General features: G+C 40.3%; 1 protein-coding gene across 2 annotated transcripts in view; it reads right to left on the reverse strand.

Annotated features, from left to right (window-relative positions):
* LOC136858739 (large ribosomal subunit protein eL34) overlaps positions 1-13,260 on the reverse strand; it is a 37,927-nt gene extending 24,667 nt beyond the window's left edge. Inside the window, exons 1-2 of one of the 2 annotated variants that reach the window (XM_067138495.2) lie at positions 13,182-13,260; positions 12,946-13,017 (exon numbers count right to left, since the gene is read on the reverse strand). In XM_067138495.2, the coding sequence (XP_066994596.1) occupies positions 12,946-13,010 (65 nt within the window). In that variant the 5' untranslated portion in view covers positions 13,011-13,017; positions 13,182-13,260. Of the gene's footprint in view, positions 1-12,945; positions 13,018-13,107 lie in introns of both variants that reach the window. The other variant, XM_067138494.2, reaches the window with a different exon arrangement.
* Positions 13,261-13,541: the final 281 nt, after the last annotated feature.

The following is a 13,541-nucleotide window of genomic DNA, read 5'->3' on the forward strand; positions in this document are numbered from 1 at the left end:
GTAAGCTCAAATGAGCTCGATTGGATTAAGCTCGCAATGGGCCACTGGTAACCAAACAAGCTGTACATCTGGTCGAAGTCGTTTAGTCAGTTGTTCCAGCTTCTTCACCGGTGTTTGAAAATAAGGCCTGGCAAGGACAATCAGCTCCGATTTCGTTAATTTGTTATAATTGTCAACTACAGGTGGTAGTGAAATATTCTTTGATGTTATCCAGGTTATAATTTCAGGTTTCAGCCATGACATGTTCGGGTTTTTAGATGAGTGATCGACCATCATATGATATGGAGCTAGATCTATAACGACAGCCGACCTTTGAGGCAATAAACCCAGGACTTTCGTGAACCATTATTCATAATGATTTGAGTCATCTCATTGTGGTAATCACCACTGCCTTTCTTGCCAATAAAGCAAAGTTCTGCACCGTCAAGAAATCCTTCTTCACTTCCGATGTGTAAAATTATGATGCGTTTCCCAGCTCCAGACAGTGTTTTGAACCCTCCACGTAATCTATAAATTTGTTGAATGTACCCTCTGTACAGATTATAGTAGACAAAGTTGTTTTCTAAAGCTTCAACCACGTTTTCTTGCCACCCATATTTCATAGTATGGTTCTGTCCGCACCACGTCTCGCCTGTGAAGAAGATCTTGAAGCCCTGTGCTCTGAAGTCTCTAATTCGTCTAAGGTAGGTATTTCGGGATGCAACGAGTGTCACAGATTCCATTAGCACTGGTTTCCTGTTTAGTTTTTTGAATCGGAATCCCAAGCTTCGAACTACTTTCAAAAGCGTAGAAATTGATACATCAGGATCATGCGAAGGCTTTTAATTGTGGGAAATATCTTTTTCATATGAAAATCGTACATATTTCTTCGTATTGTGCCCAAAGTAAAATCATCAAGATGGATTTTCGGACGCCCTGGTCTCACACACTGCTTCCTTCTTGACCTGGATGACGTATTTCCTTCATTCTCCTTTGAAGCGACTCCTACTCTCTTCACTGATGACAGAGATAATCCAAGACAATCTGCCACCTTCTTGTACACAGGGAACCTCCTGTCCCCTACTTTTCCCCCCCTCACATCGAAAGAAACAAATAGCACTCAAAATCATTGCAAGTTCACCCTCTGATAACGGCGGTCTCGGAGGCATCTTGAAGTGACGTGGCCAACATGGAGAACATAGGACAACTGAAAATAGCTTGCGGATAAACCAAGGTCATGGGCATTCCGTTGCACAACTGCCCGGGGAGAGTGTACTGTGTTCGTTGCGCGCGTGGTTACTACTAAACGCGGCAAAACTGCACCCGTTTTCACCACCCGGCCTGCTGTTAATCGCACGGTCCGGTGTACACAAAACCTCCTTTCAATATTACTCTTCATAAATTCGGCACCAAACTGCACGGTTACAGTTATTGTAGTGTCTGATAACCATGACTGAGTGCTTCAAAATGAGCCCAAGTTTGCTGTTGTACGTTTATCCTGGGCTGAGAAAGAGTTGCTTTAGAAAAATGATAAGAACTTTTTTCGGGGTGGTTGAAAAAAATTGTAACTTGAGTATTACACTACAAATACATGTGGTTATAACTTATAAAAATTTCATTACCATCAGACAAGTAGTTTTCCTTGTATATATTCCTAAGTGAGCGCTTCCTAGAGAAGAAGCAAAAAACCCGGGCAATATTTATTACAACCACAAATAAAAAATATTTAATGAACGTCGAAAACAATGCGTCATATACGCTAATGTAGAATTAAACAAGGAAAATATTGGTATAACTCGCATTGCAATAGGCCTATCGGTTCGTTTGTAATTAAAACCTAAACTCGAGTGTCCATAATAAAAAATCCGACATTAGTGTCTAGGTTCAAACTACTAAAATACTGTAGTTTTCTTCAAAGCCAATGATACAGTAATATTCCAAGTAGGATTTCAGTTTCAGCATGTGTTTTGGATTCCATATGATATGCTGTGTTTCATCCATTATGAACATTTTAAAATGCAGACCATAAATAAATAAAATAGTTTAAAAAACGAATAACATATTGAATGAAAAGAGTGAACTACTCAATTCTTTTTTTACGGCATTAGTACAGCCCATAGACCGGTGTAATTTGTAATGTTACAAGTGAGTGGAATTGGTGAAATCTCACTTGGAGAGCGTCTCAGAGGAGAGGTGTGTTCTTTGCGATGTCCAGGAACCCGCCATCCCGCCCCAAGAAATATATTTACTTTTATAACCTAATAAAGATTATTACACGCCATGCTCATTTCTTAAGTAGGTACTTGTATTCTTATTGGCCAATGTAAAGTGGCACGTGATCTCCTTCCCGTCATGTTGATGATAATTCGTTACCAACCGCAGCACAATAAAAGCGCAAGTCGTATACGAAACTAGGAGGCTAATGCCGCTTCGCGGCTTCTAACCACCCAGACCAATGGTCTTGTCCACGGCAAGAATCCTAACCGTCCAGACCAATGGTCTTATCCACGGCAAGAATCCTAACCATCCAGACCTATGGTCTTGCCTTGATCCTATCCTAACCGTATACGAAACTAGAGGCATAACGCCGATTCGCGGCTTCTAACCGCCCAGACCAATGGTTTTGTCCACGGCAAGAATCCTAACCGTCCAGACCAATGATCTTGTCCACGGCAAGAATCCTAACCGTCCAGACCAATGATCTTGTCCACGGCAAGAATCCTAACCGTCCAGACCAATGGTCTTGCCAAGATCCTGTCCTAACCGTATACAATTTGAAGCACAGTTCCTAAGTACAAAGGTTGGTAGCACTGAACACTGGTGCAGAACATCCTTTCCAAGGCGGCCACGAGCGAGAAAACAAACGACAGTCGTTACGCGTCTGTGTGAATAGCAGTCCACGGGCTGGACTAATGAATTTTTTACAAGTTGCTTTATGTCGCACTGCCACAGATAAGTCTTATGGCGACGATGGGATACGAAAGGGCTAGGAGTGGGAAGGAAACAACTGTGGCCTTAATCTACAGCCCCAGCATCTGCATGGCGTGAAAATGGGAAACCACAGAAAACCATCTTCAGGGCTGCCATCAGTGGGGTTCGAACCCACTATCTAGCGGATGCAAGCTCACAGCTGCGTGCCCCTAAACGCACGGCCACCTCGCCTGTGACTACTCGATATATATATCACAAATATTATTATAATATTTATAGATCCACCTTTTAAATACAGTATTATTCAATCCACTATTTCATGTGGTTAAAATTTATACATAATACATAAAAGTCATAGGTACCACATGTTTAACCCCCCCCCCTTTTTTTTTTACGGGCATCATCAGCCTATATCAATCTTGAAAATTAATGGATACGTAATCTTTCTAATCTTATAAACTATAGAGTAAAATGTTGGACAATGATCTCATAAAATGTTGTACTATAACATCTACAATAGGGATATTGCACAGAAAGTATGTTAAAAAAATACTGTGAATTAACAGTTTTTGAAGATCATAACGTAGTTAATCATGAACATTTAAGCGTTTAAACCCAAAATGGATCCTCTTCTTATACATCATTAGGACTGTGACGACCTTGAGTGTAAAAGCACAATCATCCAAGGGGGGATGTTTACTCCATTCCCATAGCATGAGGTCAAGTTTATAGTAAAATCAATGTCAGTTATTTAAAATAGAAGTGTGCACGTATCGAATGTATTAAAATATGTACGGTTGATTGATCAGAAAGTCGTAGAAAAGAAGATGGGACTTCTTGTGGAGACGTTGCTAATGATAGAATGTTGTGTCAAAACTAGCTGATGTCAGTGTTTAGTTATGTTAGTACGGTAATCAATTATATCTAAAAGACGGTCAAGTGGGTGTTATTAACCCTGTTGAAACATTTGTTCGAAGAAATGATAGAGTTTTACCTGAAACAAAATGTTAAAGAGAGTTACTGTCGCGGCCACCAAATTAGGCGGGTGAGGAAAACTGCGCTGTCGTCAGATATGGGAACGGCGAAGCAACAGATGGTCGAGTAGCTTATCTCCGAGCACGGATTGGCAACGCTGATCGTGCAGTGCTGTCTAGTTGAAGCCCATCCGCTCCAGACCACCTTAACCAGAGTCATTCCCTGTCATACAGCTGCTGAGCTCGCACCGTAAGAGCTGTTAAAGATGGATAGTAAATGTGTTCAGCCTGGTGTTTCTTCGAGTCTATCATCTGAAGAGGACGAAGTGCGAGAAACGAATAAGAAATTCCTCTGAAGCGTTGTCGGTTGGAAGGGCTTAAGAAGAAGGATTTAGCCAGCCAGACAAAATCCGTGATAGTGAATGTATTGCAATAGGTGCAGAAGTTGGCCAAATAAAATATTTTGCAGACTGTGAACTTCAAGAAAAGCCAAGAATTGATTGCAACAGTGTGTAATGTTAGCCTTTGTTCAGTCCAGAGATGTGTTAATGAAGAGAAATATTCACCAAACCAAAAAGTACTTTCATCTCCAAGGAAAAATTTGATGAATTAGCTCTCTCTCTTGGGGCCATGAGGTAGTAAGGTTGCCACCCTACCACTGCCAATACAATTGAACTGATTTGGGCTCAAGTCAAGAGAGAAGTGGCAGAGAGGAACAGACATTCAAAATAAAGGACGTAGAAAAACTCACGTCAGAAGCCATCGACCGTGTGACTGCTGCAGACTGGGAAAAGTGCTCCAATCGCCCGGAAAATCTTCAAGCAGACGACTGGGCCAAGGAAATAGTAAGGGACGAATGGAGCCATTCGTCATCAATGTAAATGACTCGATAGATAGTGAGATGATTGATGACAATGACTAAGAAATCTTAAGACTGCCTTGTAGCTAGAAACCGATTCTTAATTCATTGTAAAATAATGTAAACCTATTCTTTAAAGTAGTTATTTTTCTATATTACCCAGTCCAATTTACAGTATTCAAATATTTAAAGTTATAATGTAATAAAACTGATGTGTTGTTTGAGTCTTCAGTCCATAGACTGGTTTGATGCAGCTCTCCATACCACTCTATCCTGTGCTAACCTTTTCATTTCTACGTAACTATTGCATCATACATCTGCTCTAATCTGCTTGTCATATTCATACCTTGGTCTACCCCTACCGTTCTTACCACCTACACTTCCTTCAAAAACCAACTGAACAAGTCCTGGGTGTCTTAAGATGTGTCCTATCATTCTATCTCTTCTTTTAGTCAAATTTAGCCAAATCGATCTCCTCTCACCAATTCGATTCAGTATCTCTTCATTCGTGATTCGATCTATCCATTTCACCTTCAGCATTCTTCTGTAACACCACATTTCAAAAGCTTCTATTTTCTTTCTGAGCTAGTTATCGTCCATGTTTCACTTCCATACAATGCCACGCTCCACACGAAAGTCTTCAAAAACATCTTTCTAATTCCGATATCAATGTTTGAAGTGAGCAAATTTCTTTTCTTAAGAAAGCTCTTCCTTGCTTGTGCTAGTCTGCATTTTATGTCCTCCTTACTTCTGCCATCATTAGTTATTTTACTACCCAAGTAACAATATTCATCTACTTCCTTTAAGACTTCATTTCCTAATCTAATATTTCCTACATCACCTGCCTTCGTTCGACTGCACTCCATTACTTTTGTTTTAGACTTATTTATTTTCATCTTGTACTCCTTACCCAAGACTTCATCCATACCATTCAGCAACTTCGAGATCACCTGCAGTCTCAGATAAAATAACAATATCATCGGCAAATCTCAAGGTTTTGATTTCCTCTCCTTGGACTGTGATTCCCTTTCCAAATTTCTCTTTGATTTCCTTTACTGCCTGTTCTATGTAAACATTGAAAAGGAGAGGGGACAAACTGCAGCCTTGCCTCACTCCTTTCTGGATTGCTGCTTCTTTTTCAAAACCCTCAATTCTTATCACTGCAGACTGATTTTTATACAGATTGTAGATAATTCTTCGTTCTCGGTATCTGATCCCTATCATCTTCAGAATCATAAATAGCTTGGTCCAATCAACATTATCGAATGCCTTTTCTAGATCTACGAATGCCATGTACGTGGGCTTGTCCTTCTTGATTCGATCCTCTAAGATCAGACGTAAAGTCAGGACTGCTTCACGTGTTCCTACATTTCTTCTGAAGCCAAATTGATCTTCTCCCAACTCAGCTTCAACTTGTTTTTCCATTCTTCTGTAAATAATACGTGTTAAAATTTTGCAGGCATGAGATACTAAACTAATGGTGCGGTAGTTTTCACACCTGTCAGCACCGGCTTTCTTGGGAATAGGTATAGCATTCTTCCGAAAATCGGATGGGACTTCTCCTGTCTCATACATCTTGCACACTAAATGAAATAACCTTGCCATGCTGGTTTCTCCTAAGGCAGTCAGTAATTCAGAGGGAATGTCATCAATTCCAGGTGCCTTGTTCCTATTGAGGTCACTCACAGCTCTGTCAAACCCTGACCTCAAAATTGGGTCTCCCATTTCATCAACATCAACAGCCTCTTCTTGTTCCATAACCAATTTATCTACATCTTTACCTTGATACAACTGTTGTATATGTTCCTGCCACCTTTCTTCTTTGTCTTCTTTCCCTAGAAGTGGCTTTCCATCCAAGCTCTTAATATTCATACACCTAGATTTCCTTTCTCCAAAGGTTTCCTTGATTTTCCTGTATGCAGTATCTACCTTTCCTAGAACCATACAACCTTACATCCTTGCACTTCTCCTTTAGCTATTCCTTCTTAGCTACCTTGCACTTTCTATCCACTTCATTCTTTAATCGCCTGTATTCTTTTCTGCCCTCTTCATTTCTAGCATTCTGGTATTTCGTCGTTCATCAATCAGGTCTAGTATCTCCTGAGTTATCCACTGATTCTTAGTTGATCTTTTCTTAACATTTCTTCAACAGCCCTACTGACTTCATTTTTCATGGCTATCCACTCTTCCTCTATTGTGTTTCCTTCAGCCTTTTCTTTTAGTCCTTGTGCAACATGTTCCTTGAAACAATCCCTCACACTCTTTTCTTTCAACTTGTCTAGATCCCATCTTTTTGCATTCTTTCCTTTCTTCAATTTCTTCAACTTCAGATGGCATTTCATGACCAACAAGTTGTGGTCAGAGTCCACGTCTGCTCCTGGGAAAGTTTTGCAATCCAACACCTGGTTTCTGAATCTCTGCCTAATCATAATGAAGTCTATTTGATACCTTCCAGTGTCTCCGGGGCTCGTCCACGTATACAGCTGTCGTTTGTGGTGTTTGAACCAAGTATTGGCAAGGACTAAATTATGATCAGTGCAGAATTCAACCAGACGACTTCCTCTTTCATTCCTTTGTCCCAATCCAAATTCTCCTCCTGTATTACCTTCTCTTCCTTGGCCTACCACTGCATTCCAGTCTCCCATCACAATTAGATTCTCGTCACCTTTTACATACTGTATTAAATATTCTATTTCCTCATATATTCTTTCGATTTCTTCATCATCCGCTGAACTAGTAGGCATATAGACCTGCACTATTGTGGTGGGCATTGGTTTGGTGTCTATCTTGACGACAATAATTCTTTCACTATGCTGGTCGTAGTAGCTTACCCGCTGCCCTATTTTCTTATTCATTATTAAACCAACTCCTGCATTTCCTCTGATTTTGTGTTGATAATTCGGTAGTCGCCTGACCAAAAATCTTGTTCTTCCTGCCAACGTACTTCACTTATACCAACTACATCTAACTTTAGCCTATCCATCTCCCTTTTCAGGTTCTCTAACCTACCACAACGATTCAAACTTCTAACATTCCACGCTCCGACTTGCAGAATGTCAGTATCCATCTTCCTGATGATCGCCCCCTCTCGTGTAGTCCCCACCCGGAGATACAGATTAATATGTAATCCGAAAGTATTTACGGTGTCCTGCAGTCTGTGCTCGCACGTGTCCCAATCTGCCTCAGCTAAGCGACATTTACATGATCGGTTTCCGAGCCATTTTCCAGGAAAACTACAAGACTCACGGAAATATGTTTCAGATAAGAAATATAAGTCAGGCAATTTTTTATATCTTTTATGCAGACAAAATTTTATTGGCTGAAGAAATAAAAACTTGGCCGCTTACTGAAATTTTCAATACGATTCTACGGATTTAAATTTACTCGTTCATGATTTTATTTTAATAATTATTTAAAGTGGTTTATATGAAAAATAGTTGTACCACTGAAATCAGCAGTCTTTTCTGGAGCTTGTAGTATAATTTGTTTTGAAACATTGTATGAAGTAACATCAGGAGCTTGAGAGAGAACGATCTGCCTCGCGCTCCGAAAGTATGTGTTCAGTTAGACATGTCTTCGCCAGTTGCTGCATAACCTTGGCAACAGCGTAATTTCTCTGACCCGCCTAATTTGGTGGGCGCGACAATAGTTAAATAGTATTGTGCACGAGACTTCCCGTACGTCAAAAATGTCGGCGATCTAGCATTAAAATGCTTGTGAGGAGCAAATCAGAATCACATTCAAGAAAAATAAGTAGGCTACAGGCCCTATAATATTTCAGCACTATTAAAGACACAAGTTACTTAAATGTTACTGCATCGCATACTAGATGTACCCATTATTAAAAACATTCCATTCACTACAAGCAAAATGTACCCAGCAATCAAACAATCCAAGAAAGTAAAACCTGTGGACAAGACCAGATCTTCAACGAATATCTAAAGAGGATAGCCTCACTATTTAATGGAATTACGGACCAATCTTATGAATCAATGTCTTGTACTATCAACCATCCCTGACCGATGGACGAATTCAACAGTTGAGCCTGACACAACGGAAAAAAAAAAGGGGGGATGTGGTGGACCCAAATTAGTAGAAGAGCATAGTGCTGGAAAGCACACCTTTTCAGATATTTACGAACTTAATCACCAACAGGTTAACAGAGCTACTATAATATTTACGCATGTATAGGCCGCACTTTTATTTTCATTAACTTTGTTTAGTTAACATTGTTTATTAACTTCCGTGTGGAGTAACAATTAAAGCCACATTGTTCTTCTGGTAGAAGTGGGTCCACTATGGTACTCAGCCTTTGAGTCAGTAGTCTTGTTAGCAGTTTAAGGGGCTCTGATTCTAGTGCTAATCCTCTATAGAAGCCGGGTTCACTTGTGTCACCTTTCCCTTTGCACTATAACTTGATCGATTTGTGCCAGTCAAGTGGAATATGGGCTCTTTTAACACACTCATTAAATAGTTCTGTCGACACATTTTCCAGATAGGGCAATCATAGCCAAGTGTTCATTGCAGATCCTGTTTAGACCGGGTGCCCTGCGCTGTTTACTTACAGATATTACCTTCCTTACTTCCACTGGTGTAAAGCGCATGCCATTTTCCATTATACGAGTATCATTTATCTTGAGTGTCGGCCTCGTCTCCTTGGCGGTTGGGCTCACTTCATGTGCTCCTCCCATGTTGCCATCTCCTCAAAATTGCACCTCCACTGGAAGAAATGTACAGTCTACTCTGCAAGGATTATTACATAATATGTTAGTTTCAATGCTGCTATTCTTAACTACAAGTGATTCTGGAGGAGAGATGTGTTTATTATGCCTGCCAGGGTCTAACCACCCCGCCCTTGAAAGTATATTTACTTTTTTTAACCTAAAATAGTGGTCCAGGCGCCATTATCCATTGCTTCTGCTAAGGATTACGGGCACTGGCTGACATTAACCAACCACTACAAAAGAAAAAATACTAGAGGCCCGCGAAGTTTGAAAGTCATGGCGTCGGACGGCAACCTTACACTTTCACAATTCCTCCTTTAATCTCTAGGCTTATCGCAAGAAATAAAGGTCATTCATTTAGCTTTAACATATTTTTGCAAATCCAGGCCAATCTCTGTCATGAGAACAGCGGCCCTTCGAGAGACTCTTTTCTATCCCCGCGGTGCATACTGTCCACATGGCAAGGAAAAAAAGTACAGCCATATCAAACAACCAACAGTTGGCAGCATTGCTATTCTACTCACCTCAGCACTACTAGTAGAAACCTAAGTATTAAACAAAGGACAGTCACTTCGCGTGTGCCACAGTGTTGCCCCGTGTTACTAACACTGCGGAGTAGACTCTACAGCTTTGCCAAGACTGAGTTGTCCGCTCTGTTATCTCCTCAGAATTGCACCTCCAATCATGTTACAAATGCCGCAAATGTGCCCTTAAAGGCCGGTTGGAGACATCTAGGGGTTGCAGCACTTCAGTCATTCCACCAGGAATCATAACCATGTCAGACCGCAGTTTCCTCACTTTCTCTGTAAAGTGACCACGAAGCTGTCAATCACCAATATGGATGGCCAACGTGACAGATCACCAAGACGACGAAACCACAATGTTGTTAACCAGTCGATGTACAAATCTTCATTCTTCCCACCCCCTTTCCCGCACTCTCACTTAAATCCCTGGGGACAGCTTTTCCTTCAGCATGATTTTTTGATTAAAAATTGCAAAAGGCAGTAGTTTGTCCCCATCAGCAGTGATACACAATGTTGCAGTACGCTGTTCTTCTGCCCCTGCAGTTTGAAGTAGAACTTTTTCGCGCTTGCTTTGTCGACTGTAGTTTCCCCAGGCATTTCAAAAACGGGAGTTTCGTCAGCATTTCCTATGGCTCACATGTTTATTATGAGTTTTCCTTAAATTCACGACATGTTGCTGAAATGCAAGCAGTATCTCCTGGTATGTTTCAGGTAGCCACCAAGCCATTGACCTGCAAATCACCATTTCACGTCGTGGCATAAAATGCCTTGCCCAACTGTAACTTGCTTTAAATTGACTTGCAGGAATTTCCATTCTTTCAGCAATTTTTCATCCTTCAAACTGTAGCATATCAAATGAAATAGAAAATCACCGGTCGTGTTTTACATACATACTTCATAATTTTTATACTGTCCTTCCCCCCCCCCCCCATGAAATGCCCACTGATTCTGTAACTCTTTTTAAGCGCATCTTTAATTGAAATCTAACACTGCACACTGTTTTCACGAACACCAATCTTCCTTCCCATTTCCCTATAGCCATTTTCTTTGGCATAACAGACCACCTGTCATTTAAATTTCGGGGTGTAACTTGCGCTGACATGACCCGTGTTCCACAATTTACAGCGATCAACTGCCATATAAACAATGAATGCCACTAGGTACCGTGCTTTCACTACTCTAGGCCAAGGCTGTACCTGATACCATTAGGCGAGCACTGGACTCTAAAGAATGTACAACATTGCCACATTTTGCAGAACGAAGCTACGTACTTTGAGTCTACAACAGAATGCAGGGGAAATAAAAGTCCCCTAAAATGTTGTTTTAAAATTGAGGTGCGGCTTAAACACGCGAGCAGCCCATACACGCGTAAATACGGTAGTTAAGAACTGCCCGAGGAACAATTTGGGTTTTACAGAAGTCAGTTGACCATGCATGCCATGATATGTCTCAAAAACAAGATACAGGAAGCACTCTGATATGAGCACTATGCAGTCATTATAGTAAAGTGTTCAATCTCGCAAATACTATCAAACTGGAAGGACTATTAGAGAAAGAACACTACCTCATGACAATGATAAACATCCTTGCCTGCAACTACATTCAACTAGACAACCAGCTATAAAGATCAGACCTCCTATCACAGACAAACAGGATTCTGCAAGGGTAAATGAGGAGTCCCCTCTTGAAAAACATAAAATGGATGCCATGCAAGCCACCATGACTGAGGATGTAAGAATGTGTGCATATGCAGATGACATGGCAATGATATCAAAATCACAAGAACAGCTACAAACAGCATGGGCAAGAGATAAATGACAAATGAAGACAAAACTGCATTAATCGCCTTTAGGAAGGAGAAATATTCCACAGACAGGAATAAAATCCTAATCAACAAGAGGCTACGGCAGGTGAATCATTTCACTTAACTGGGAGTCGCATTACAAACACATGGCACAACATTTACTAAGCACATAAAACAAAGAACGACTGCTACGATCATAGCAATGAACGCTATCAAGCAGATACATATGCTTTCACTGGACACAGCATTAATGCTGCCGAAAGAAAAGATCACAGGGTATCTCCTGGACATACTTTAAAACTATCAATGCATACACACTCCCAACTGGTATACAAGGTCACAAAAGAATAATTCTATCCAGAAAAGATACCCCTAAAACTACCTCTAGAAACTATGGACCCCTCTAACAAAGCAATTCAGTATTATGTGGGGAGAAAAAATGAATTATGGAGTGAATTCTATTCCACGGACGCAACGCTGACACCAGCTTGGAGGCAAACATAGGTATGAACTTTGATTATAAGGTTTTGACTACATGGGTTTCACTTTGGAGACTGCAGCAACAGGAGATACCATGACCCAGATGGGTGGTGAATTTGCGAACTGTGCAACAAACATTGTAATCGTTGAACCACATTGTGTGTGAGCAAAGACAAGTGTCCCCGAGTTTTATATCAATTTGCGAACTGTGCAACAAACATTGTAATCGTTGAACCACATTGTGTGTGAGCAAAGACAAGTGTCCCCGAGTTTTATATCAGAGACAAAGTATAATTCTTACCAACTCATGCAGATGAGAATTTCTACTTAATAAAAAATGAAAATATACGCAAAAGAACACACAAGATTTTCTGCACTGCAACTGCAGTCTGGCAGCTACAATAAGTGATAATAGGCTACATTCGGAAATAACAAAATTGTTCCGCAGACATCAATAAAAAATATTTAATTTGTATTTCAGATGTAACAATAACACACTAAAATATATGTGCAAATACTAAAATTGCGAAGCTAATCATCTCCATTCGCCCCTTAACCATATCAATGCAAGACTTTCAAAATTTGACCACGAACACAAAATGAATAACAGTTCTATTACCGCAAATTATACATATCCGTTATTAATTAATTTAATGTTAATGTAACTTACATTCGTCTCCTGTTGCTATTAGTATTGTACGACAAACGTCGTCTGTAAACTAGACGTTGAACCATGCTTCCCCTGAAAGAAAAAAAGTAGATAAAAATCCTTTCCCCGACATTTCATAAGTATCAGTAACTACTATAATTGTTCAAAATCAACTGAATATACCACAATTAACACCAAAAATGATAGATGTTTGCAGATATATATTTAAAGCCACATATTACACGACTGCCACTCACTCTATTCACTTGTTTACCGGAAGAAGAAACCTAGAAGGTCCCTGGCGATTGACAAAACTCGCAGCAACGACTGGTCGATAGCACATTACATGGAGTTTCTACAGGCTGTACGAATTATTCATCTGTATTTTGTGGGGCTGTCACGTTGCTACACCAAATACTTTAATATGAATTAAAGTATATTAAAGTATTTGGCTACACGTCCCTTGCGAAAGGCAAGGAATAGTGTGGATGAGGCAATTCGCAGAATCATTCTGCCAGAATGAGTAGTTGTAACCAAATACAGTAGACAATACGCGACACTTTCAATTTAGCCTTGTTAAAATGGGAGACAAGGCGCAAGTGGTGCTCCTAGTGGCT

This window comes from Anabrus simplex, chromosome 1, assembly GCF_040414725.1.
Source record: "Anabrus simplex isolate iqAnaSimp1 chromosome 1, ASM4041472v1, whole genome shotgun sequence".
Classification (NCBI taxonomy): Eukaryota; Metazoa; Arthropoda; class Insecta; order Orthoptera; family Tettigoniidae; genus Anabrus; species Anabrus simplex.